We start from the raw sequence: 26,262 nt of genomic DNA, 5'->3' as shown, positions 1-26,262 counted from the left end.
CAATGTATTCACTCATCGATAAACATTATTAGATCCATCAACTTGACGACTAGTCAAATAATTCTGCCGGAATTTTGCGTCATCAACGTACGCCTTTGTTATTGTAAGAGGTTAGCGACCCCTAGCGGCGAAAAAAATTACATATTGTAGCTTTAACACTCCTTTCCATTGAAGCTAGAAAATCTTCTCGTAGTATATAACGGTAATAGGAAATCAATGTTGACCAAAACTATTTGGTTTGGTCAACTGATGGAATGTCAACTTTGACTCCTGGTCTTCATTGAGAATATTGGCTCCTCAACAAGCCTCACTATCAAATAATAACATTTCCAAAATATTGTATACATTTATATGAAAGAGAACCACTGGAATTGCATGGTAATAATGGTATTGCACCTTGTAAAGTGGTCTCCTGACATCTATCGGGCAGTTCTGAATGACTTCATCCACTACATCTGAGATGGGCTGCAAGAAGTCTGGGTTGGCAAACTGCAGAGTGAAAAGACCTTTTACTACAGTTTCCAAAGGTCATTCTGGGTATACATGTTGAATAATTCAGAAAGTGTGGTATTTCTACCTCAGGGTGAAAAAATATCTCTGGTCCAAGAAAACGCTCATATCCGACATCTATTAGAAATTCATTTTTGCTGATAGCATTGATTCCCTTGTATTGTTTTATCCATTTGCCAGGGTCCATGTCATATTTTGTGAATTCCTTCACTATGTCTGGACAGATGTAGCAATACCTTTCCTAAAAAAGCAAACAAAACAATATAGTACTACAGATAAGGAGTAAAAAAGTTGTATTGCATATAAATATGATAGAGTAAGTGTGACACTACTATTTTTTTTTTTAATATTATTTCAAGGGTTGACAGAACATCATATCACTCTGATTCAGATTATTTAAAAAAAAGAAAACATGTGAAAGAGAGAAATAGGAGACTAAGTAAGGGATAATGCACAGTCTGCTGGCTAAAATGAACCCAGACAAGGTATTCAGAACCTCTACACTGACTGTACATTTGACAGTCATATTGGAATGAGTGAAATATAAATTTACTGGTCATTATATACAAATATTTGACCACTCAATGTCACGAGTAACCAATCAGAATGAGGAATGCCAGAGAAAGGAATATCATCCCTGCTGTTACCCACTTTAACAGTTTTTGCGGTCTCCAGTGACTGTTCTGGAGGAACGCCAATCTCTCTATCTCTTAGCAGCTGCTGAATAAAGTAGGTGATGTCTCTTCCTGCTATAGGGATGTGCTTTATACAGCTGCCAATCACATAACCTTCCGCCTAAAAGATAAAAACAAACAGAAATCAGCCATCTAAATTTTTGAGGAAAGCTCCAGCAGCATCTGTTTGCAGATGCCACTTGATCTAACAATGAAATTCATGCATTTTTGGCTTATATATTACTTTTCATAGCATTGTATGTATATCTGTGTTGATTACCACTGGTATGGCATGAGTAACCCCATCACCGCTATCAATCACGATTCCTGTTAGTGTTCGTTTTCCAACCTGTTTTGAAGTCCATGATGCTGCCAATGCCAAAACAGCCTGAAAAAATGGCCACAGAGATAAATAAGTTGCTGTTTCCAACATATTTTCAATGCAGAATACAAGACTTTGTCCAGTGTGAATGGTCCCAAAGTTTACCTTGGATAGATGACAAACTTGATTGTAAAATACATTTTTGCAGACTGTAGGTCAGTGACAAAATGGGACATGGAACTATATAATGGGTGAGACTTTTGACATTACCTGAGCAGTTGTTAAACACATATAGGGCCCTATCTTGCACCCAGCGCAATTTACTTTGTACACCGACGCATGTATCATTCCTATTTTGCACCCGCGCACAGCGGACTTTTCCCTCCACAGACACACGTCGGTAAATTAAGGAATGAACTTCCCTAGTGCTATTTTCCAGTTTTAGAAAGCAATTCCACCACTGACCAGGAAAAACCCAGTCTAAAGACAGTGGCACGTTGCGCGTTAGTCATATGCTATTTTAAGGGCGCGTGCTTGGCCATAATGTATCGTGTTAACGCTTTGATTCTCTAATATAAACAGACGCAGCAGTTTTAATTTTTGCAAATCATACATTATTACAAGGAAAAATAATAACACACGAGGGAAATCATTGTTGTGTCATTATACAAGATATGAAAAAAATCTATCTAGATAAAAAAAAAAAAATGTAGATTAGGCTACACATTTACCCAATTGATACGCCTGTTTAACCGAAGCTAATTTGGGTGGGTTTCTCCCATCATCCCCAATGTCACTTCTCTGTGTTTTACGGCCCTGACGAGAACGTCGGTCTCCTCGGCTGTAAATCGCTCCTGGCGTGCGCCGGCAAATCCGCGTTGGAATAAGCGCGCCTGCTCTTAAAGGGAATGTGAGAGGACGCTCTGATTGGTTTATTTCACGTTACGCCAAACCACACCTATGAATAATGAAGCCACTTCAGACCAACCCCTTTTAGATTTGCATCGGGCGCAAGAGGCATTTATCCCGCCGGGAAAATAGCAACAGCGCCCAAGACCCGCCCACAAAGTTACTTGCGCTTTGACACTTGCGTTTCAGATCATTAAAATAGGGCCCTATGTGTTTAAAATGCATGAGCATGGTTTAGTTGAAAGTTATTTGACTTGCTATCAATGCTGCCAAGCTGAATGTATAAAACAAACTGTCTCTATTAATCAGATGAGAGTTACGGTTATGTTATGGGTAATCTGTGTCAGTTTCTGTTTTTGGGTGGGTTGGATACTGTTGAGAAAAGGTTGTTAGGGAACTATTTAAACTAATAGTTACGAAGGTTAATATTGATAAGTTCAAATTTAGTAAGTTAACATTTAATACATAACATTAAGATTAACAGTTCATGTTACAGATACATATATGTGGTTAAAACATTCTGTGTCATTTTGATTTGTGAATTGACTTCATTACCCAGGATGCCTTGAGCAATGGTAAAGGTCACGTGATTTACGGGAAGGTTTGTGAATGGCTGGTGGATTCGACAACGGCCATCTTGTGAACGATTTGCTGAACAAGCTCACGCTGTATTTTTTACTTTCGTTTTCCTTTTATTCATTAAACGTATGAAACGAAGCAACGTCTCACTTCGTTATTCCTAGTTTTCTAAGACGATAAATGTACAACATTTTTGGTGCCTAAAACCCGGAAAGCAGAAGACTATGAGTGACGAAGATCGACCGACCGGTGTGGAACAATATGAACGGTCCAAAAGAAAGCGTCGGACCATACGGAGTTCCACAACGAGACTGCTGAACCAGATCGACGTTGAATTATTAAAGGAAGACAAGGATATCGATCGTGTGCGGGACATGTTAGCCGTGTTGTCAGCAAAGGAGGACAGTTTGCGCGAGCTGGACACCATAGTGGAGGAACACACTTCACTGGAGGACGTGGAGGCGGAGATTGAACTCGCAGAGGAATACAGAGACCGCGTCATCGAGATGAAAGCGCGGGCTCACCGAGTGATCCGAGAAAATGAAACTGTGAGTAACACTGACAGACAGTAACTATGATGCTGCAGTTGATATTCTGCAAAGCAGATTTGGAAGGAAAGATCTCATTGTAAATGCTCACATGTCAAAGCTTCTGAATCTCACTCCTGTAAAGAAATCATCGGATGTCAGTGCATTAAGGCAGTTATATGATGACTGTGAAATTCAAATCAGAAGCCTAGAGTCATTGGGAGTGGTATCAGACACCTATGGCGGTATGTTGTGCCCAATATTACTCCAGATGATGCCAGACGACATGGCTCTTGAATACAGCCGTCACAGAGGGAATGATGATGAATGGAATGTGCCTAATGTGTTGAAGTTTCTGCAGAAAGAGGTTCAGAGCCGAGAGAGAACTTTACAAATGATGAAATCATACAACCAGAGAGAAAACCAGTCTGCTAACAAAACATGCAACAAATCATATTCAGCCAATGATGTGAAATCAAAGAAACCAAGCATGCCATCTGCAGCTGCACTACACATTGCTGACCAGAAAATGCTAAACTGTCTGTTCTGTGATAGCGCTGAACACAAATCTGAAAAATGTCCAGACCACCCGGTGTCAGCACGCAAGGAAAAGCTGAAGAAGCTTGGCAGGTGCTTTGTGTGTCTGGGGACCAAACACATCGCCAGGTTTTGCAGGTCAAAGTGCAGGTCATGTGCCACATGTGGAGGCAGGCATCATGCAGCCATTTGTGAGAAAAATGAAGCATCTCCACCTGCTGCAGCTGCCAACATTGACACTGTTATTTCCTCAGTAATTCCCCAAGCAGAGAAATGCAAACCTGACATTGAGAACACTGTGCTGCTACAAACTGCCAAAGCATGGGTCGTAGGACCCACCAGCAGGAAGATGGTCCGCTGCTTGCTAGATGGAGGCAGTCAGGGGAGTTTTGTGCATGAGAATGTGGTGAAGGCGCTGCAGCTACCTGTTACTAAACAAGGGACACTTACTCTTCACACATTTGGCTCCTCTGCTCCAACAACGGTGAGTCGCAACATAGTGAAGCTCAGTTTGGAGAATGTATGGGATAATCGGCAGGGAATTGAAATCGAGGCAGTTGTCACCCCCAAAGTGTGCACAGCGCTGATGAAAGTGCCTGGTGAACATATACAAATGGAAATGAAAAACAGAGGTCTTCAACTAGCAGACTGTGCTGGAGATGATAAACCTGAGCTTGCTGTGCTAATCGGCTCTGATTATTACTGGCAGATAGTATCAGGCAGAGTAGAGAGACTGACAAAGAGCCTAGTGGCACTGGAGAGCATTTTCGGATGGGCAGTGCAAGGCCCAGTAGCAGTGTCCAGCATGACAGAGACAACCTGCATGCATATTCAGCTCAGCGATGACGCACAGATGGATAAACAGCTGCATGCATTCTGGGAGCTTGAGTCCCTGGGCATCACAAATGAGAAGTCTGAGAGCCCAGAGGATGTAGAAGCGTTGCAGCGGTTCGAGGAAACCTCCATCTTCAAGGATGGGCGTTACCAAGTGGAGTTGCCATGGCGACAACATCATCCTCCACTTCAAGACAATTACCGCATCGCAAAAAAAAGACTGGAGAGTTTGAAAAGGAAACTAAGCAAGGATGTCACACTCTACAGCAGATACAGTGAAGTTGTGGAGGACTATGTAGCAACATGGACATCTGGTCAGATTGGTGAATCCGTGATTCTCACACACACACACCAACATGGCTCACACAAAGAGACGTAACGTGACACCCACACATTCCGTTGAGACTGGAGCACACACACACAAGAGACTTTTCATTGAACGAGTCATATTTAAAACATTACCAAATGCATTCTGTGTTGCCATTTATATGTCATGACAGATTTGGGTTTAGTTTACAATTATAGCATGTATTAATTAAACTTTTAAATGTCTATACTAATGCATAATAATCAAATGTTGTATTCCTATTAATGTTAATATGATGTGTTTCGTATCTTTGTAATTCTCTAAATCTAACGGAGTTGAATCTCGATAATAGACTGCAATGATATGATTATTACTAGATGAATCCTTTTTAGTCATAGAAATGACTAAGGCAAAGCTCTGTCATAAACTACACAGACTGGGGTCTTCTGGCAGGACAAAGAAGATTCTCCCGCTCCCAGATCACTGAAGGTGATTGGACAACACGCCGAACGAAGGAGTGACCCATACAGTCTTTAAAGGAAAGAGCAAAGCTCTTCCTGCTCTCTCTTGCTCTCTCGTCCCCTGCTCCCCCGTCTGCTCATCATGTGAAGTCCGCGATCGGACTCCTCTGGAGTCCGTCCTTTTTATTTCCTTTATAAAGTTTCTTTTGTTTCATTTTCAAATTCTCCTTTGTCGAACGAACGAAGCCTGAATTCCTTCAGCAACTTCACTTGCAACCAGCTTTCAAAGCTCCCGCGGAAACGTGCTCTGGCAACGAGCACGCGCCCTGCTTTCGAAGCTTCACGGAGAACGCGCCTCAGTCCGAGAACACGCGCAGGCTGGACACAGCTCGTGCACGCAAACGAACCTTTTGCAAGTATCAAGCTCTACGAGTTTTAATGTTTTAAGGTGTTTGATTGATGTCTCTCTCAAAGGTCTGTGATGTTTGCTGTTCTATGGTCACACGTGACCATTCTCTCTCTCTCTCTCATCCTCTCTTTATCTCTCTCTCTCTGTCCCGCAATCAAATCGAGCGCGGGCCCCAGAGCGCCCCTCCCCAACTCTCTATAACTCTCCTTCTCTCATCAGCTGTTACCTGTTTTTGTCTTGTCTGTTTAATGTAAGTAACTGTACATAGACGTATAAAACCTATAATCACTATGTGTAATCCGTTATACTCTGTAGTTTGCATTTATTAAAACAATGTATTCAAGACTGTGTCTGTGAAAAACGCTCGTAAAACCACAAACGTCAATGAGGTAGATTATAGCTACCGCGCTCCCTGTTCACTACATTAAGTAGTTTTAATTTCATAAACACCAGAAATATTAATGTTCACGGCCAGAAGGTTGGTGTTTCTTGGAGTTTATAAGGAAGGATAACTTTATTGAGAGATTAATCACTTAATCTAATCGTTGGTCGCTGGACGAACAACGATCTGATAATTACATTGATTTCCCTTAAAGATTATCTCGCAATCGAGGTTAAGTAGGATTATTGATATATGAATGAGGAATTATAATTCGTTGTGATTGATTATTCATATATTCATATAATCCACCTTCACTTTCGACAATTTAATGTAACTGAAGTATGCAAAATATTAATCATATTCATGATTAGTTATTAAAATTCCCTATGGATCATTTGAGCTAATTCATACGGACCCAGGAGTCCGAAGCATAAGGCATATAGATTACATTTTGGTGGAGAAAATTACGCGCAATCTCAAACTTTGTGTTCTACGAGCAAATCAGTTTCAGTCTGTCTATATTGTGTATTAATGTAACGCGCGCGCTCCAGCGAGAGAGCCCACGCGCTCCCATTGAGGAAACAAGCGCGCCCTAGTAAGGCAAAAACCACGCGCGCCCACGGAAGGACTGTTAGAAGGCACGAAGCCGATCTCAGTCAAAGCTAGATATGTTTAACATTTTCAGCCCCTGTTAATTGCTAAAATAAACTTCGATGTATTATATTAATATTGTTTCGGTAAAGAGAACAGAATCTCTGTACATGTCTCGGACTGTACATTCTTAATATTGTGTTACCCACGCGCGCGCTCCAGCGAGAGTCCACGCGGTTCAGTGAGGAAACGCGCGCGCCCAAATGCGAACCCACGCGCGCTCACTGAAGAACTGACTGGCGCCGATCCAGCTCAGCTCAAGCATATTAACAGACGCTGGAAGTGACAATACCGGTAAATGTCCTAGAGAAAAGAATCTCTGTTCAGCCTGTAATTAATATTGCTTTAGCCCGCTTGAAATCAAACGAGTTTCTTTGTTCACGCGGTAGATTGGAACAGAGCGAGTCTCCTCCGTTTCGATAATAGGCCTAATAATAATATTAGATCGTTAAAATAACGATAACTCCTGGTCGAAAATTGGATTAGCTACCCATTTTGTAAACCTAAGACATTTTTAAATCATAAGTGCTATTGTGGTTAAATGTTTACGGGAACCCAACAACAGATGATAATTCCTGTTTTCCACATTTGAGTAATAAAGTGCAGTGAAGAAGTCCTGACACGTTCTCTCTTGTGCAGTATAGCACCCGAAGATCTGTAGAGATCTTGTTTCCTTTGTGATTTTATTGCAGAAAATCAGCACGTGACTGAGCTGAACGCTCTGAGCTCTTTAGAGTCACATTTAAAATTGGTTGTAATTCCGCGGACTAAACACCAGAGGTCCTTTTAGGTGTTCAAGTCTCAAAATACGCGCCCCAACGACGTCACCCTGCGTGAGCACCGCCTCCCACTGACGTCAGCCTGCATGAGCGCGACTACGCCATCTCGTGGCCGTTTCAGATAATGCTCTCGTACTGCTAAATTCAAGTGTTCTATGATGAATAGTGAATTAGCTTATGTCTAAATTCTCAATAATTATTGGCATTTCCAGCTTTGCTCGTGCGAATATTATTTTGTGTTAGACAATTTTCCTGCTTGTGACTGGTACATTTACTTTGAGTTTGGTTCAAACAAGAGGTGAATTAAAACTTAAATTAAATCCCAGCCCAGCCATTGAGAGCCCATAGAGGGAAGTCCGCCACCCAGTGGCCGCCTCCCGCTAAAGCGGTTCATTCAACTCGCTTCTCTGTTTCCAATTCTGTGTGAATTGCTTTATTTCTGTTTTCTCGTCTGATTATTTTATAATAATTACTGATACTTTAATGCATCTAAGTTATTATTCGATATCATTCTGAGTTCTCAATTCCCTTACACGCTTATCTAAATTCGAGTTAAATCAGATTTAAATTTTGGATTTAAATCTTGTTTGGCTGGCAGCCACTGTCATCCACTAGAAGGAAACAGCGCCACCGCGTGGCCTTGTGGATACTAAGTCGGTGCCACTCTTTTTCCCCTTTCACTCTTTTGAAGTGTGTACTTATTTCATCTTTCCCTTCTGATTATTTCATAGTAATTACTGATGCTTTAACGTCATCTGGATTATTATAAGATATCACTCTGATTTTTACATTTCTGCACAGGCTTATTTAAATGTGAATTTAAAACCAGTTTGAATTTAATTTGAATGAGTTTGTCTGTCCAACCAGGTTGACCACTGAAAAGAGATACGCCCCCTTGTGGGACAAACCCACTACTGCGGCCTGTCTCTTCTTCTGGGGTCATCCTGTCTTTTCATTATTTTATTTTATTAATTTTTTTTTTATTATTAAATTTTTTTTTTTTCAAAAAAAAAAATTTTTATTATTACTTTTTATTCCTAATTTTCTTATCTCTCTTTTAGGTTAGGTTATTCTGATAATCACCAACATTATCATAATTCCCTTTTTTTTGTTTTACCATTATTTCAAAGCCTTTGCCTTTATTTCTACATACATAATTACTAAACTTGGTTAAACAAGAAAGCCTTAATTGACTTTAACTTTCACCTGTTTACCCCTTTTTGTGTGTTTATGTGTAGTTCTCCCTAGGGCGCTGTGGTGATTTGACAGTCATCTCTGGTTGGTTTCCAGCGAGCGGGGTCACCTGGTCGTCACGACCGACACCGGCCGTGCGTGAGTCTCGGACTCTTCTGTCTCTTACCATTGGGGTGGCACGCAACTGCTACATCAGCAATTTGGCACTCCAAGGGTAAAGTCAACCACGCCAGCTGACACACAAGGCAATGTCGGGACAATTACCTGAACCAGGGCCTGCTGCAGGGGCCGGGTTCCGGTGAAAACCCCATTTTTGTCGTGCTGTCTGGCAGTTGACACCTTGGCGTTGCCAGGTTGTGTGTAAGGTCGCAAGTTGTTTGAGAAGGTCGCACCGTGGTACACAGAGTAACAGAAGGCCCGGGTCCACTGCGCTCGAGTGTGTGGGACCGTCGAGAAGGTTGACCGCGCCGCTGACTCCCACCTGAGTGACCTCATTTCACCCCAGGCAAACTAAATAAGGTAAAACCCATACACTTAGTATAAGCCACAGAATATTAGATATTCCCCGGTCATTTAAGTGTTTGGCCTATATCCCTTTCTCCAAGCCTCACCGTCTTCCTAGGTTTTCTACCCCGATAGCCCCCACTCACCTGTAGGCCCTATCGTAAACTCTGGCAGTGGTAATAGGCTTAGGCCTCCTTATTCTCTCTAACACATACCGTGTTACTATTGTTTGATCTTATTTCACTTTGATCTGTTCTATCCTTTGTTCTGTTGTGATTTGTTTCTTTCATTTCACCTAGAAACAGTAACCTGAGAGAGCCATCAAAGAAGCTAAGCAGTAGAGTGACCACCAGCAGCCGGGGCCACCACGTGACCCGCCAGGCTACTGCTCGTCACAACCTCTAGTGCAGGTCCTCGACCGACCCAAGCTAATTGGCTCCGTGAACTGTCTAACTGTTGGCATCAGTTAGCCCCAAAATTCTCATAAACGGCATAGCCGTATGATCATAACTCGTTAACCTTAAAACGAACTTGCATTGGTCTCTTTGTGTGTGTGTTCTGTGTTCTCTCTCGCCTACAGTGTGCCAAGGTCACGGCCGTCCAGTATGGCTGCCCAGTGGGACGAACTCGAGTTGTGGTTGAGAGCCATGACGACCGACTTCCTGCCCGGAGACGCCGCTGACACAGAGCCCCTGAGCCGAGAACAGCTGGACACCGACCTGGTCAAACTGATGACCCACGATCCGACACAGAGCTACAGCTACAAGGACTGGGCCAAGATCGTCGGAAGCCTCGCACACAAACTCGTCGCCCAGGCACGGCTCAGCGAAAGGAGCCACATCAACCTGGAGCAGGAAGCAGCAGCGCTAAAGCTTCAAGCAGAGGAGGCCCGGAGGAACCAGGCCCACACCCAAAGTCACCTAGACCAGCTTCTTCTCCAGACCGAGAAAGAGGACGCCACAGATCCAGAGCTACAGAAAGAAGTAGAAAGACTTCGAAAGGCCCTGCAAGATCTTCGCCTCGACACAGACCAAAGAGAACAGTCGGAGAATGAAACCTGTAAAGAACTGAACGAAAGACTCCAACAAAGTGACACTCTCCTCGAGAGAGCAAAGACTGAACTAAGAGACAAAAACGCTAAAGCCACAGCCTGTGAAAAACACTTACAGGTGGCCAGAGCTGAAATCCATGAGCTTACTCTGCAGAGACATGATCTCAGAGACGAACTTGACATTGTTCACAGAGAACTGAGACATTTTTACAGACTTAATAGTGACCGGGTAGGGGAAACACACACCACAAAGTTTCCCCTGACCAGCCGGTACACACCAGCCAGCCAACAAAAACCCCTGTCAGCAGAAAGGGGGGGGCCCTCACAGAGAACACTCACCGCTAATCGCGGCACGGCTCCCAAAGCTGAAGGGGGCGGAGCTGAAAAGGGTCAGAATCCCCTCCAGACGGATTGGGCCCCCAACCACAGCTCTTCCCCCACGAACTCTGACAAGTTGGCCAGAAACATCCCCACGTTCACTCCAAACCTTGCAGGAGGCCATGATGTACATGCTTACCTTCAAGACATTGACTTTCACCTGCAAACTGTCGCCAACGTGACAGCTCGGGACAAGTTTTGCCTGCTCAGAATTACTTCTAGCCGTGACGTGCGCAGCTTCCTAGACCGTCAACCAGAGACTGTCAAAAGGGACTACCAGCAGCTGCGACAAGCTTTGATCCGTGAATTCTCTGATCCAGAATCAGAACAAGGGGTCTTCACCGCCATGGACGTCAAACAGGCCCGACCTGAACACCCACAGACCTACTACGGCCGACTCCGACACGCCTACTTCGGAGCACGAAACGAGCCCGGTATGGAAGAAGATGTCAACTTCAGGACGCTGTTCCTCCGAAATCTGCATCCCACAGTGAGTCACCACTTAGGCGTTCTGGCCTGTCCACGTAGCATGTCCACCCAACAGCTACGCGACTTGGTCCACAAAGCTTACACCAAGCAAAAGACTATTTCCAAAAAGACTGTAAAAGACCCCACAACCTACTCTGTCTCTGAGCACTGCTCAGAGCTAGACACAGAAGGCGCCCAACAGCACCACAGTCACAGACTGTACCACAGAGAGTCAAGACCGTTCCAAGCCAGCAGAGGGCAGCACAACCGTGACGGTGCTCATCCAAAGCATCGGAGCGAGCGCTCTAAGAGGTTCTGGGACCTGCATCACCCGCCGTCCAGAACTCCAAGCCCAGAAAGCCAGCCCTGGAACCCCTCTCGACATGCTACTGGTAAGCCCAAGCCTCATCGCACACCAGAAAAACACAGTGCAGCCACGTCGGAGACAGCAGAGATCGTGAGGATGCTGAAAGAGTTTCTTCACAAGAAACATCGCAAGAGAGACAAGGACGAACCAGACATCTTATGTCTAAGCATAAGAACTGAAACCAACACCCTGTCTGACTGCCATCTGCCTGAGCCAAGCACCACGAACACTGCTCGTCCCCCACAGACTACAGAGCTAGCTGTCACACCACAAAGTGACAGCTCCGCTCCAGCACCACAGCTGACAGCTGCACACACTACACGAAACAGCACAACACATCACACCTGGGACCAACATCACAAAGTCCCAGGAAGTGCTGTTCCGGCTAGCTGCCCCCGCAGCAAGCCACACGTCCCTCCCGGGGACAACCCACCAGACATTGTTATCAAATCGCAACCCATGAACTTTGCTGTTACATCACCAAATAGCAGCTCCACTCACTCACTCATTGTTGCATCACAAACTGACAACACCTACCATTCACTCCGGCTGACAACAACAGCCCCGGTGCCACAGTTTCTGGGAAACCTTCTTGAAAGGGGGGTGACCAGGAAACCCTACCTAGCCTGCACTTTGGAGAAGGAAGTGAAACTTGAAGCCTTGATAGACACAGGAGCAGACCTCACTGTGATCTCATCTCAACTTTTCAAAAGACTCAAAGTCGAAGCTAAGAGGCAGAATCGAACTTTTGAATCCCACACTTGTGAGCTAAATGTGCATTCATACAGCCAAAATAGCATCCGGCTCGAACAGCTAACTCTAATCCACCTGTCAATAGGTTTTATGTCGCTGACTCACCCTGTGTACGTTTCACCAATGAACACTCATCCACTCATCATTGGCAAAGACCTGCTGGATCGTTTCGAGCCCTTACTGGACTTCAAAAAGCGAACTCTTTGGGCTCAAGTGCCAGAACCTCTCCCCATCCAGTCACACAGGCCACCCGAGCCAGACTGTCAGATCACAGAGGTCACGAGACTTTCCACAGAGCCAGACTGCCAGGTCACACAGTTCATGGGAACTCCCACAGCCAGTCACAACGACACAGACTTAGCAACAGGTCAAGTTTCAAGTTCGCTACCCTGCACCTTCCAGCCCACAAAAGACTTTAACAAATGCTGCGCCAAGGTCAAGACTGACCTGCAGCCACATGAACAAACTCATGCCCGCGCCAAGCCTGGCGCACCAAACGGAAAGCGGTGGTCACACCCGACCCACCCACCCGCCCTCAACGTTGCAGCGACTACACACTGCACAAGACTTTTACAGGCTACACTGCCTAACCCTGTGCCTCTTACGCGGGCTCCGCAGCCTGCAACACCAAACATAGCGGACATGCGGGCTTCTGACACCACAACAACGACTTGGCATTGCCTCCACTTATACCCCTCCTGCCTCCCTTGCACGCCGTCTGAGCTCACTGACAGCCAGTGCCTCAAACCGCTGCATAACATGCACACGCTGCATACACACAACATTACGGGTTCTGCACCGGTTGACATCACAGCGCAAAAGCTTGTGCTGAACAGTTGCAAAAGGGGGGTCATGCCAATGTTTATCTATGACGCATCATGTGCGGCACAACACAGCACCAGAGTCACTGACGAGACATTGAAGCAAGCGACAGGCTGGCAGAAAGATGTGACAAAACATGGGCCAAGGCGAGCTAAACCTAGCTGCCACCCACAAAGCAAAAGAACTGCCCTGTCCAACCAAAGACAACCCTCGTTTGCCTCTTCCTTCCCTTTCTCTCTCTCTCTCCCTGTCATCTGTACCAGGTTGCTGCTGTGGGTCGTCATGCTGTGCTGTCAGCCATCCAGAGGACAGCTGCCACCGAGAGAACAACTGAGACTTCTGATCACCGACTGCGGAACCTACACTCAGCCAGTGTATGGTCGACTCATCCAGTCCCGCCCGGTCTACAGAGCACACTACCCCAGCACCGCAGCCCCATACATCTGGGCAAGTGCCCAACGGACAGAGGACTCCCTCTCTCACGCCAAAGCCAAGGTCGAACACCTGCTCAACCAACTTGAGAAAGTGACTGTCACGCAATCAGGACTCCTAAGCACCAACCACCGATCCGAACGGTTCCTGGGAGCGTTGCTCGGAGCCGTAGCTGCCGCCAGAACTCTGTTTAACATTGGTATGTCCAGTGTCAACGCAGCGAACCAGACTGTGAACTCAATGAAACCGCTGTTTAATATCTTCCAGAAAGACTTTGCCCAGACTCCGCTGTTTACAGCACTAACGACAGACATGCTGTGGGAGGTTAGCTCCTCCACTGACAGCCTAGCCACAGGTGCAATCCCACCGTACCTGAAACCCTTAAGCCTTGTGCGAACTGTGCTGGCTTCCAGCATCACCACGCCAGCTGACCCTCTACAAACACACCTTGCTTACTCTCTGGGTTGCGCCACCCCACTTCACGTCAACCCCGAGCAGAGAGAAGTGGGTTTTCTCCTAAACCTACCCATCATCGAGTCAAACCGAGCCTACAGGCTCAAAGACATTGTCAACATCGGGTCCTGGAAAAGCAGGACCCAGTTCAAGATATGCACTCCAGACGTAGTGGCCTACCACGACAGCGACACCCTGCTGTACCCGGCCTCAAACCTGCACGGGTGCACCTTGACCAAAGACAGTCACTCTCTCTGCCCTAGCAAGCCCGTCCTCAGAGACAACACTGAAGGAATCTACAAGTTGCAACCCCTGGTCAGCCACACACGCTGCCCTGCTGAAGCTAAGCCTCGCACACAAGTCACAGAAACACAAGCAAAGATTGTAGGTGAACGATGGCTGGCTAACACACCTGCGCACCCAGCCACTGTCACTCACGAACAGCATGATACAACCAGCCGTGTCAACCTGCTCAACCCGAGTATGCCGACTCAAGTACTGACAGGTGCCATCTCACACCTCGGTAACCTGTCAGGGTATCATCTTCCGAGCAAAGAGTACCAGACAGCACTGGAACTCCCATCCTTTAAGAACTACAACGTCACCCTAGATCCAGAAGGAGATCTCTGGTTTGAGAAAAGGGGGTCCCAACTCACGAACATTGCTCCTGTCAACACAGCCCTCCAAGCATGGGCAACCGCCCAGCCTGAATACCTCACCTGTGTCCAAACCTGGACCGCAGCGGATACTGTCGTATCTTTCCAAGGTCACCGACCACGCACTGACACTCGTCTTGGCCTTCACCCTGTGCCAGACTCAACGAGATGTGAACATCCACAGCCAAGCTCACAAAGCCGTGTCGGCGGTTTCTCACAGAACCCCACACCATCGACCACCTCAACCTCATGTGGGCTGAGCCATCAGTCTAGCAAACCACCTGTCATCCATTGTGCTAAGTTGTTGTTCGATGAAGTCCATCCCCTGACTTAATCGAACAAAAAGGGGGATATGTAGCAACATGGACATCTGGTCAGATTGGTGAATCCGTGATTCTCACACACACACACCAACATGGCTCACACAAAGAGACGTAACGTGACACCCACACATTCCGTTGAGACTGGAGCACACACACACAAGAGACTTTTCATTGAACGAGTCATATTTAAAACATTACCAAATGCATTCTGTGTTGCCATTTATATGTCATGACAGATTTGGGTTTAGTTTACAATTATAGCATGTATTAATTAAACTTTTAAATGTCTATACTAATGCATAATAATCAAATGTTGTATTCCTATTAATGTTAATATGATGTGTTTCGTATCTTTGTAATTCTCTAAATCTAACGGAGTTGAATCTCGATAATAGACTGCAATGATATGATTATTACTAGATGAATCCTTTTTAGTCATAGAAATGACTAAGGCAAAGCTCTGTCATAAACTACACAGACTGGGGTCTTCTGGCAGGACAAAGAAGATTCTCCCGCTCCCAGATCACTGAAGGTGATTGGACAACACGCCGAACGAAGGAGTGACCCATACAGTCTTTAAAGGAAAGAGCAAAGCTCTTCCTGCTCTCTCTTGCTCTCTCGTCCCCTGCTCCCCCGTCTGCTCATCATGTGAAGTCCGCGATCGGACTCCTCTGGAGTCCGTCCTTTTTATTTCCTTTATAAAGTTTCTTTTGTTTCATTTTCAAATTCTCCTTTGTCGAACGAACGAAGCCTGAATTCCTTCAGCAACTTCACTTGCAACCAGCTTTCAAAGCTCCCGCGGAAACGTGCTCTGGCAACGAGCACGCGCCCTGCTTTCGAAGCTTCACGGAGAACGCGCCTCAGTCCGAGAACACGCGCAGGCTGGACACAGCTCGTGCACGCAAACGAACCTTTTGCAAGTATCAAGCTCTACGAGTTTTAATGTTTTAAGGTGTTTGATTGATGTCTCTCTCAAAGGTCTGTGATGTTTGCTGTTCTATGGTCACACGTGACCATTCTCTCTCTCTCTCTCATCCTCTCTTTATCTCTCTCTCTCTGTCCCGCAATCAAATCGAGCGCGGGCCCCAGAGCGCCCCTCCCCAACTCTCTATAACTCTCCTTCTCTCATCAGCTGTTACCTGTTTTTGTCTTGTCTGTTTAATGTAAGTAACTGTACATAGACGTATAAAACCTATAATCACTATGTGTAATCCGTTATACTCTGTAGTTTGCATTTATTAAAACAATGTATTCAAGACTGTGTCTGTGAAAAACGCTCGTAAAACCACAAACGTCAATGAGGTAGATTATAGCTACCGCGCTCCCTGTTCACTACATTAAGTAGTTTTAATTTCATAAACACCAGAAATATTAATGTTCACGGCCAGAAGGTTGGTGTTTCTTGGAGTTTATAAGGAAGGATAACTTTATTGAGAGATTAATCACTTAATCTAATCGTTGGTCGCTGGACGAACAACGATCTGATAATTACATTGATTTCCCTTAAAGATTATCTCGCAATCGAGGTTAAGTAGGATTATTGATATATGAATGAGGAATTATAATTCGTTGTGATTGATTATTCATATATTCATATAATCCACCTTCACTTTCGACAATTTAATGTAACTGAAGTATGCAAAATATTAATCATATTCATGATTAGTTATTAAAATTCCCTATGGATCATTTGAGCTAATTCATACGGACCCAGGAGTCCGAAGCATAAGGCATATAGATTACAACTACTTAAAACAAGGAATGGCTGAGGATGTGCCAAGGGAGCATGCATCACCACCAGGCAGTCAGATATATTACTTACCTCATCACGCTGTATTGAGAGAGGATAAGGCAACAACGAAACTGCGGGTTGTGTTTGATGCATCATCCCACGAAGATATAAGTCCCTCACTAAACGACTGTCTTTTAACAGGTCCCAATCTGAATCCAGATCTGATGAGTATTTTGATCAAATTCAGACTGCATGAAATTGCATATATGGCAGATATCAAGAAAGCATTTTTGCAGATATCACTCTCAGAAAGAGATCGGGACGCTGTAAGATTTCTGTGGTTCACTGGACCACCAACAGAGGAGAAGGATGTGACGCTGCGCTTTCTCAGAATGACGAGAGTGGTGTTTGGAGCTTCGTCAAGCCCATTCTTACTTGCAGCCACCATAAGGAAGCATTTAAAACAGTACAAGCTCGAACACCCACAAGTGGTAGAAGCCCTCAGCTCCTCACTCTATGTCGATGATTTCATTTCAAGTGCAAGTGGGGTGACAGAGGCACATACAGTGACAATAACAGCCAGGAACATTTTGTCTGCTGCAGGCATGGAGCTATGTAAATGGATGACAAACTCTCCTGAACTCAAAGAAAAATGGAAGGAAGGCTTGATGGATTGTGCTGTGCACCCAGAGTCACACGTGTCTGTGCTGAAGGTGCTGGGTATGGTGTGGAGACCAGCCACTGATGACTTTGTGTTCGACCTCAGGGGGCTGCTTGATATTCTGACAGAAAAAGAAAACACAAAACGAAGTGTTCTGCAGTCTTCTGCTTGCATTTTTGACCCTCTAGGATTCCTGACTCCTTTTACCATCAGGACTAAGTGTTTGTTCCAAGAGATGTGGGAGAGAGGGCTCAAGTGGGACGAGAAATTGCTACCTGATCTGACGAAGAAATGGCAACAGTGGTGCTCCGAGCTCCCTCAACTGCATCAGCTCTCAATCCCACGATGGTACCAAACACACATACCACGGCAGGACGGTCAAGAGTTAAGGCTACATGTGTTCTGTGACTCAAGTGAAAGGGCGTACAGTGCAGTCGCTTATCTTCAAGGAGAAACAAAAGAAGGAGAAGTGACCGCAAGCCTGATTGCATCCAAGTCCAGAGTGGCTCCTCTCAAAAGGATGACACTGCCACGCCTGGAGCTAATGGGTGCTGTAATAGCAGCCAGGCTGGGGAACACTCTCATGAAAGCACTGCAACTAGACAAGACGCAACTCAGACTATGGACAGACTCAATGATAGTGCTGCATTGGATTTGTGGTTCTGCTCAAAAGTGGAAACAGTTTGTAGCAAATAGAGTCACGGAAATCCAGTCTCTAACTGATCCACAGTCATGGTCTCACTGCAAAGGAAAAATGAATCCAGCTGATCTTCCCACCAGAGGTCTAACTGTGCAGGACCTGAAGCAGAGCACATTGTGGTGGAATGGTCCTTGTGTTCTGATGTCAACTGATCAGTTAGAGAACACTCAGGAAGATGTTCAGGAAGATGAGGTAAAGTCTGAACTCAGATCCAAATACCAGATTGCTGTACAGCTTGTTAAGCAAGACCAAGACTTCTTAAGCCCTGTTTTAGGTCTGGAGAAGTACAGCAAACTAAAGACAGTGCTCCGGGTAACAGCCTGGATAAAGAGGTTTATCACCAACACCCGCTCAAGCATAAAAATCAGTGGTGAACTGACGGCAGAAGAGCTGAATGAAGCAAATAAAAACTGGATAAAGGTGATTCAGAACCAGAGTTTCAGCTCTGAAATTGATCTGCTAAAAGCAGGGAAATGTCCCAACACTGACTCCAGAATCCGAGAGCTAAAACCATTTCTGGACGAGGATGAGCTGCTCAGTGTGGGAGGAAGGCTCCAGCATTCTGATCTCTCTTACAGAGAAAAGCACCCATGGATTTTGCCCAACAATCACCGATACACAGAAATGTTGGTGCAGTATGAACATGAGAAGATAATGCATGCAGGTGTACGAGACACTTTAGTGCAGACAAGAGAGAAGTATTGGATTTTGAGGGCACGACAGGTAGTGAAGAAGGTTGTGTCCAGATGTGTACTCTGCAAGAAATTCAAAGCAAAGGCTGGACAGCAGATTACCGCGCCACTGCCAAGAGACAGGATAACAGAGTCGCCGCCATTTGAGATCACTGGTGTGGACTTCGCAGGGCCACTCTATGTCAAGACACAGAATGGTATGACAAAGGCATATATAGCACTGTTTACTTGCGCTGTAACCAGAGCAGTGCATTTAGAGCTGGTCTCAGATATGTCCACAGAGAACTTCCTGTTAGCGTTGAAAAGATTCATCTCAAGAAGAGGATTACGCAAGGTGATTTATTCAGATAACGCCAAGACGTTCAAGAGAGCTGATCGAGATTTGAAGGAGCTCTGGAAAGGCATTAAAGATCCACGGCTACGGGAGTTCTTCTCAGAGAAAGGCATCACCTGGAGGTTCATCGCTGAAAGAGCAGCCTGGTGGGGCGGATTCTGGGAGCGGCTGGTTAGGTCAGTCAAAGTTATTCTCAGAAAGGTGCTAGGCAGAGCTAAACTCAACTTTGAAGAAATGTGCACCATTCTGACTGAAGCTGAAGCCATAATAAACTCGAGGCCGCTCACTTATGTGCACAATGATGTGGATGAGCCAGAGCCACTGACACCTGCTCATTTCTTGGTGGGTCAGAGACTGACCTGCTTGCCTCCTAAGCCATGTGCAGCCGAGACTAACCATCCAACAGCGAACAAGGAGGAGATGAACAGAAGGTGGCGTTACAGGCAACGACTTATGAATAACATCTGGAACAGATGGCGGAGAGAGTATTTGCTGAATCTGAAGTCGGCTCATCGCTGTGATACCCCTCAACCTTCTTTGCTGAAAGTCGGAGATGTTGCGCTCATCGGAGAAGATAACACCCCAAGACAGAGCTGGAGGCTAGGAAGAATTGAGGAACTGTTTCCAGGTCGTGATGGCCTTGTGAGGTCATGTGCAGTTCGCACAAGTTCAGGGACTGTTCTGCGGAGACCCATCCAGCTTTTATATCCTTTGGAAATCATATAAACTGTGGTTTATGGGGGGGAGGATGTTGAGAAAAGGTTGTTAGGGAACTATTTAAACTAATAGTTACGAAGGTTAATATTGATAAGTTCAAATTTAGTAAGTTAACATTTAATACATAACATTAAGATTAACAGTTCATGTTACAGATACATATATGTGGTTAAAACATTCTGTGTCATTTTGATTTGTGAATTGACTTCATTACCCAGGATGCCTTGAGCAATGGTAAAGGTCACGTGATTTACGGGAAGGTTTGTGAATGGCTGGTGGATTCGACAACGGCCATCTTGTGAACGTTTCGTTTTCCTTTTATTCATTAAACGTATGAAACGAAGCAACGTCTCACTTCGTTATTCCTAGTTTTCTAAGACGATAAATGTACAACAGATACATCTAATTTTGTTTCCTGTGTTTGAGTTCGTTGATTTGATTACCAGTTGCACCTGTTGGTCATTTCGTTAAATATTTTGACTTTTGTATTTAAGCCCTGTGTTTTGTTCAGTTTAATTGTCTGTTCTTGTCCGATTTACCGGTTGTTCTGTTCCAGTTTATCTAGTCTAAGTACAAAAGAATATTTTGTTTCTTTGAGGTTTTTTTGTTAATAAATCATTACTGCAGTGAATAGATCAAGCTCTTTTCCTTTATTTCTGCAACCGCTGCTGGCAGAAGAGCAGATTGTATAAATGGATCTAGTGGCTGTTCGTATCCTCCTCCCATCCCAGAGGAACCGCTCCCTCGAGAGACACATTTTTAGACCTTCCCCATCTGGTAAACTATACGATGATGACAGCCTCAGTGTGTTTTTCCGGGCAAGGCTCAATGCTTCCAGGAGTTTGTGGACTGGGTCCTGGTTCACTGAGGATTCCCCTTTACCATCGTTGAGATAGTGAAGGATCATCTAACCACAGTCCACGCTCTGCACTTTGAGCCATCTGCTGCCACCGTCCCAAAGGGCATAAAGCTAAAGCCCACTGTGGGCACAGAGTCCAAGCCTGCCATGATGCCAGAGCCAACGCCTGAGCCATATATCGCCCCAGAACCAGAACCTGAGCCTAAAGCCCTATTCGGATGGGATTGGTTTAACATTGAGATGTGGGGTAAAGTAATTATTACCAGAGCTTCTCAGTGATTTTAGTCCCATCCGAATGTACCATCTCAGTAATCATTACGGACAATGTCAGTAAAGATTACAGAGACTTCCACCTTCTGGAAAAATTACCTCAGGTAATACTAATCCCGTGCAAATAGACCCGGTGTAAATATGTACGTAAATATTCTGTCATTTCCTGTTTAAAAGTAGTTTTCCGTGTTTTTTCAAGTATAGAGTTGCTTGAAAAAGCATTCAGTTGCGTTCTAAGCGGTGGGCCTGTGACACGAAACTTCTTCGACCGGACCTAACTGTTATATATATATATATATATATATATATATATATATATATATATATATATATAGGCACATGACGACAGGAGGGTGACGGCGGTGCATAAATCGAGTTACCCCTCCCATGCACTTCTGCTAGTTTTACTGAGATTTCTTATTCAGTGTGAATTAGCATTAATACAGACGCCCTGAGGTAAAATTACATTACTCCATCTACCCTTGTAAAAACGAACCCCGTCCGAATAAGGCTTAACACATCTGACCAGATGCGTGAGCCGGCAACATCAACAAGGGAATACTGGTGGAATATGAGGGGATGGTGTGGAGCACTGTCCCGTCAACAAATCCCCATTCCTGAGAATTCTGCCTGTTCCGCATCGGCCAAGGAGGCCTTTTTTTGTCTTGTCTTTTTTTTACCTGACTCTTCACTGTTTTCAGGGTTGATTGGAAACCAAAATTTGTACATCCTTTCCATAACACATCTATTTGTTGAAACTTTGCATGCACATTCACAACCCTAAATAAGAAGTCACAAAATTGCAGAAATAATTGTTTAACCAGTGTTTGAAGCCGTTTAAAGTGACCCGCAACACAACAGGAGGGTTACATTTTATTTAACCCTTGTGCAACCTTATAGACATTTTTGTCTTTTTCAAGTTTTTTTTAAATATAATTTTGCAGTGTTACTGCCAACTGCATACATTTTGGCACAGGTGTGTATTTTTATTATTTCACCCCCATTTCCTTTAATAAATATATTTTGCACTAGGTACACAAAATAGTTCCACTCAGGACAAAAATGTCCCCATTGAAACCCATTAAAACTGCAATTTTTAATCCCAGTCCCAGGCATTTAACTATAAAATTATGCAATCTTTGCCAGGCTTTCATTCTGTTGACAAGGCTTCAAAATGAGACCAAACTTGGGTATGTGCTCCCAAGCTTCAAATATTTATGACAGTTTTTTGACACAGACATTTTTGTCCTCTATGGTCCTCAATTTAGCACATGATTGTAATTTCAAACAAAATTTTCAAGCACAATATATAAACATAAAAGTCTACCTGAACAGCGATATACAGTCCTGGGACATTGAACGTTTCAAACATGATCTCAGCTAAGTATTCCCGGTTCTCTGGGGTATTTAGAGGAGGTTCTGTCTGAGGAGAAAATACAACACTGCAACATCAGGATAAACAGACACAAAAGCCCTGTTGAATGAATGAAATGTGGTCTTTTGTAATGTCAAATATTAGTGCATATAAAAAGTGTCTTGTCATCATCAAGTGGAGCAGTGAGACAAAGGCACACATGCAAAAGACACACTGGAAACATCCTGTTTGTGACATGAAAACACTGTTGCACTCTGGTACAGACAAAGCAGCATAATTTATCATAAATGCAAAAAATAAATATTTCATTTGGTAGCTTCAATTATGTATGTGTTCCTCTGTTTCTCAATGGGAATAATCTGTTTCACAAATCACTGTGCCAAACACTTCATTATCTCATCTTTAAGAATGTACAGGCAACATACCATCAGAAAGCTGTGGTCCTCCGGCTCAGCTCGGAGATATTTAAATATGATCTGCTCCATGAACTTTTCCATGAGGTCCCAATCCTCAACAATACCATGCCTGATGGGCCACTAATGTATACACAGAGAAAAGGAACATTACATGAATTATTCGTCACTCTAGTCTTATATAATGTTGTCTGTTGTCCCCGTAACAACACAAACTTGGGAATAATATACTCATCAGATAAAGCAACAGTTATGAAATATAATGATTGCACATTATTGTACCAAATATCAGTTAAATGTTAATAGAGCTCAATTAATCTAGAATGAGGTGGTCAATGCATTGTTTGGCAAGTGTGAGAGATAGATTTTATATTCACACATTGTATTATTTATTTTAGTCTTACCGTTGGTGAAGATAGCTTAATCACAGTCGCTTGCGAGTATTATCGGATAATCTTTTTTTTTAATAAGAAATTTCTGTAGGGGTTTCTTTGGCTTTTTTATCTTTGTTCTCCAAAAACAACTTCAAGTTTCATTTTTTTTTAAAAACAGGTTCTCTTGCAGGATCTTCAAGTAGTTTACATCATCCATTCTTCCTTCTATTGTAAAAAGATGCCCTGTCCCTGATGATGAAAGGCAACCCAACAGTATGATGCTACCACCCATTGTGGAAAAGAAGCGTGCATAATTGTATCATATGTACATTTGTAGTGTGCTTCAAATTTCAAGCATATTGTTAAAATGGTATATGCAATAATTGAATATTATAATGGAAGAATAAAAGACCACTTAAAGAGAGTTCACTTTCATGACTATGTTTCTTAATACACTTAAGTACATTTTTAAAGTACATTTTAAATCATATTTGTTTAATAATCTTTTGTTGTGCTTTAAAGAATCAATCTTATTTGATGTGGTGACTAACATATAGTACTAAAGCAGATGTAAAGTACTTGTTTATCATTTTAACTCTACTAAGTTAAATATTTGATGCCAATATATTTTAAGAGTACTAAATTGCAATGTCATCATACTTTAAGTATGCTGAAATGTACTTCTTTTTCACAAGGGACCACCAAACTCTACTGCTGGTATGGCAGGTTTTTTGTGGATGACAGTGTCAAATTCTCATCGAACATGGTTTTAGAAAGCTCTATCACAAAATCTCTTCTCACACTGCAAGCTGAGCAATGGTTTCTTTGTGCTTGTCTTTTATATAGCTCAGTATTATGTCAAGCTCTTGATACGGTTGACCGGCGCCCCTTCACTTTGTTCTCAGTTATTGAACCCTGTAACTCCTTCAAAATGATAATTCACCTCTCAAGTCTCCGTGTTCAAGCTGGGTTTTAAAAGACAACCTTTTCAAGGCAGTGTCTGAGTAGTTGGATGTAGCTTTACACTTCCTGATAATTGAACAATAATTGAATTTCCAGTTTAAACAGGAAGTTTGTCATAACATAGTAAGGTGATCCTGCCCATCTGTTTTGCTACTTGCTAGGCAGTTCATACCAAGTTCTGGCATGAAACTCTAGATGGCGCAGGCTGATAGGTCCTTAACTCATTTGGTAGCGACCGCATCGTCATCTACATAGCACAGCTGATTGGTTGATGTAGCATCAGTGGCCAATGAGCTGCGGATCAACATTCAAATACCGGTAATGTTGCTGTTAGCATTATGCAGCGCGCTTTGAGAAACCCTCCACCTTCCCCAGCTCCACCTGTATAAATCTGCTACAGGGTTATTTCATGTATGTTACATGTGCAGCAGCAGCATGTCTTGCATGATCAGTCATTTCTGTAAATGTATTGGCAGTAGTAAGTCTCGGTACTTGCTCTGCAGCAGCATTGCAGATCTATTCCGCCAAGACCAAATACATTAAAGCAACACTAAGGAAGATTTTTTACCTTAAAACAATGTTTCCAAAACCGTATCAGTGGTTCATCAAGTCGTAACAGGGTGAAAGGCACTTATGCCTCTGCTTTGCGGTCCTTTATCTGCTATAACCACACTATGTAAGATTGCCAGATCGGGTCGCGTTTCTGTAGTTCTAATGATACATAAGAAAACTACAAATTTGACTTGCTTTACGTCAACCGTTACAATAGTCATTATTTAGTTTTTCTTAGTTTCTGATGTCGCAATACATCATACTTTCACAAAATCATGTATCATACTCTACCTTTTCTCTGGACATCGTTCATTCCAAAGCCGGAGCTGGATAAACAGCGAGCCTGCGTGCGACAGTAGGCCGCGGTGGGCTAAATTATTTACGACAGCGGTAATGGACAATTCCGCTTCCAACCTGTAGGGCGACTGCAGAGGAAAAGTTCCTTGGTGTTGCTTTAACATTGCCATATCCATTACCATTACCATGCCAATCTCTCCGAGAGTTGTCATGACAATACTCATTTTATACTCAAAAACTGTACATAAACTGTACATTTAAAGGCTGTTTTAAGATTACACTAGCATTTAGATGGCCTCAAGATGGACCCATAACATTTTGATTTGATGGGGTATTTAAGTATTATCATTTCAGTCTGCATACGTTCGGTTACTGTTGCTTGGGAAATCCAGTAATTTCAATAGGAATCTATAAGGAAGTTGCATGTGACAAGTTTCATGTGTTGAAAGGGAGTTCTGTGTAAGCTGTGCTTCATACATCTCAACGCTATTTACAATGCACCTTTTTTTTAATTTCGAACTTTTGCTGAAATATGACCACATCTTAAGCCTCAACAAATATGCTTATAAACTTCCTGAGGTAGATTGTACAGTGTCTATAGGCCTAAAAAAAAACAGACTGGCGCAGTATCACAGCTGATCACCTTGGTTGCATAGTTTGCCTTATCAATGGCTTCATCTCCGATGAAGAAATCGAGGTCATCCACCCCTTTCATGAGACGTCTCTGTGCCTGATCTCCAACACCCGCTGTCTCTCTGATCGCGATACCTGCAGTGACAACACTACAATCAGCTTACTCTAGCGCTGTGAAGTCACGAAGCACATTCATATAAAATAAACTCAACCCACATTTGATATTTGACAGTATCCTTTGACAAAAGCAACACAATCAATAAGTGTTATGAAAGGATGTGTGTTGTTAATGGGCTCAGAGTCTACAGTATATTGAGGTTAAACCAGTAATGAAATTGGATTTTTTTTACAATAGCTTAAAATAGTGGTTCCCTAAGGCAGTTTTTAATTAAATTCGTGATCCAAATA

General features: G+C 43.7%; 1 protein-coding gene across 5 annotated transcripts in view; it reads right to left on the bottom strand.

Annotated features, from left to right (window-relative positions):
* Positions 1-26,262, bottom strand: part of actr3b (actin related protein 3B) — a 71,526-nt gene that overhangs the window by 43,332 nt on the left and 1,932 nt on the right. For all 5 annotated transcript variants that reach the window (XM_079602140.1, XM_079602141.1, XM_079602139.1 and 2 more), the window contains exons 4-10: positions 25,865-25,989; positions 23,048-23,158; positions 22,575-22,670; positions 1,465-1,572; positions 1,162-1,305; positions 578-751; positions 397-489 (exon numbers count right to left, since the gene is read on the bottom strand). In XM_079602140.1, coding sequence (XP_079458266.1) covers positions 397-489; positions 578-751; positions 1,162-1,305; positions 1,465-1,572; positions 22,575-22,670; positions 23,048-23,158; positions 25,865-25,989 — 851 coding nt within the window. The remainder of the gene's footprint in view (positions 1-396; positions 490-577; positions 752-1,161; positions 1,306-1,464; positions 1,573-22,574; positions 22,671-23,047; positions 23,159-25,864; positions 25,990-26,262) is intronic.

This window comes from Phoxinus phoxinus (genome assembly GCF_949152265.1).
Source record: "Phoxinus phoxinus genome assembly, chromosome: 24".
Lineage (NCBI taxonomy): Eukaryota > Metazoa > Chordata > Actinopteri > Cypriniformes > Leuciscidae > Phoxinus > Phoxinus phoxinus.
The sequence above is the reverse complement of the archived record's forward strand: the minus strand, read 5'-3'. Positions and strand labels throughout refer to the sequence as shown.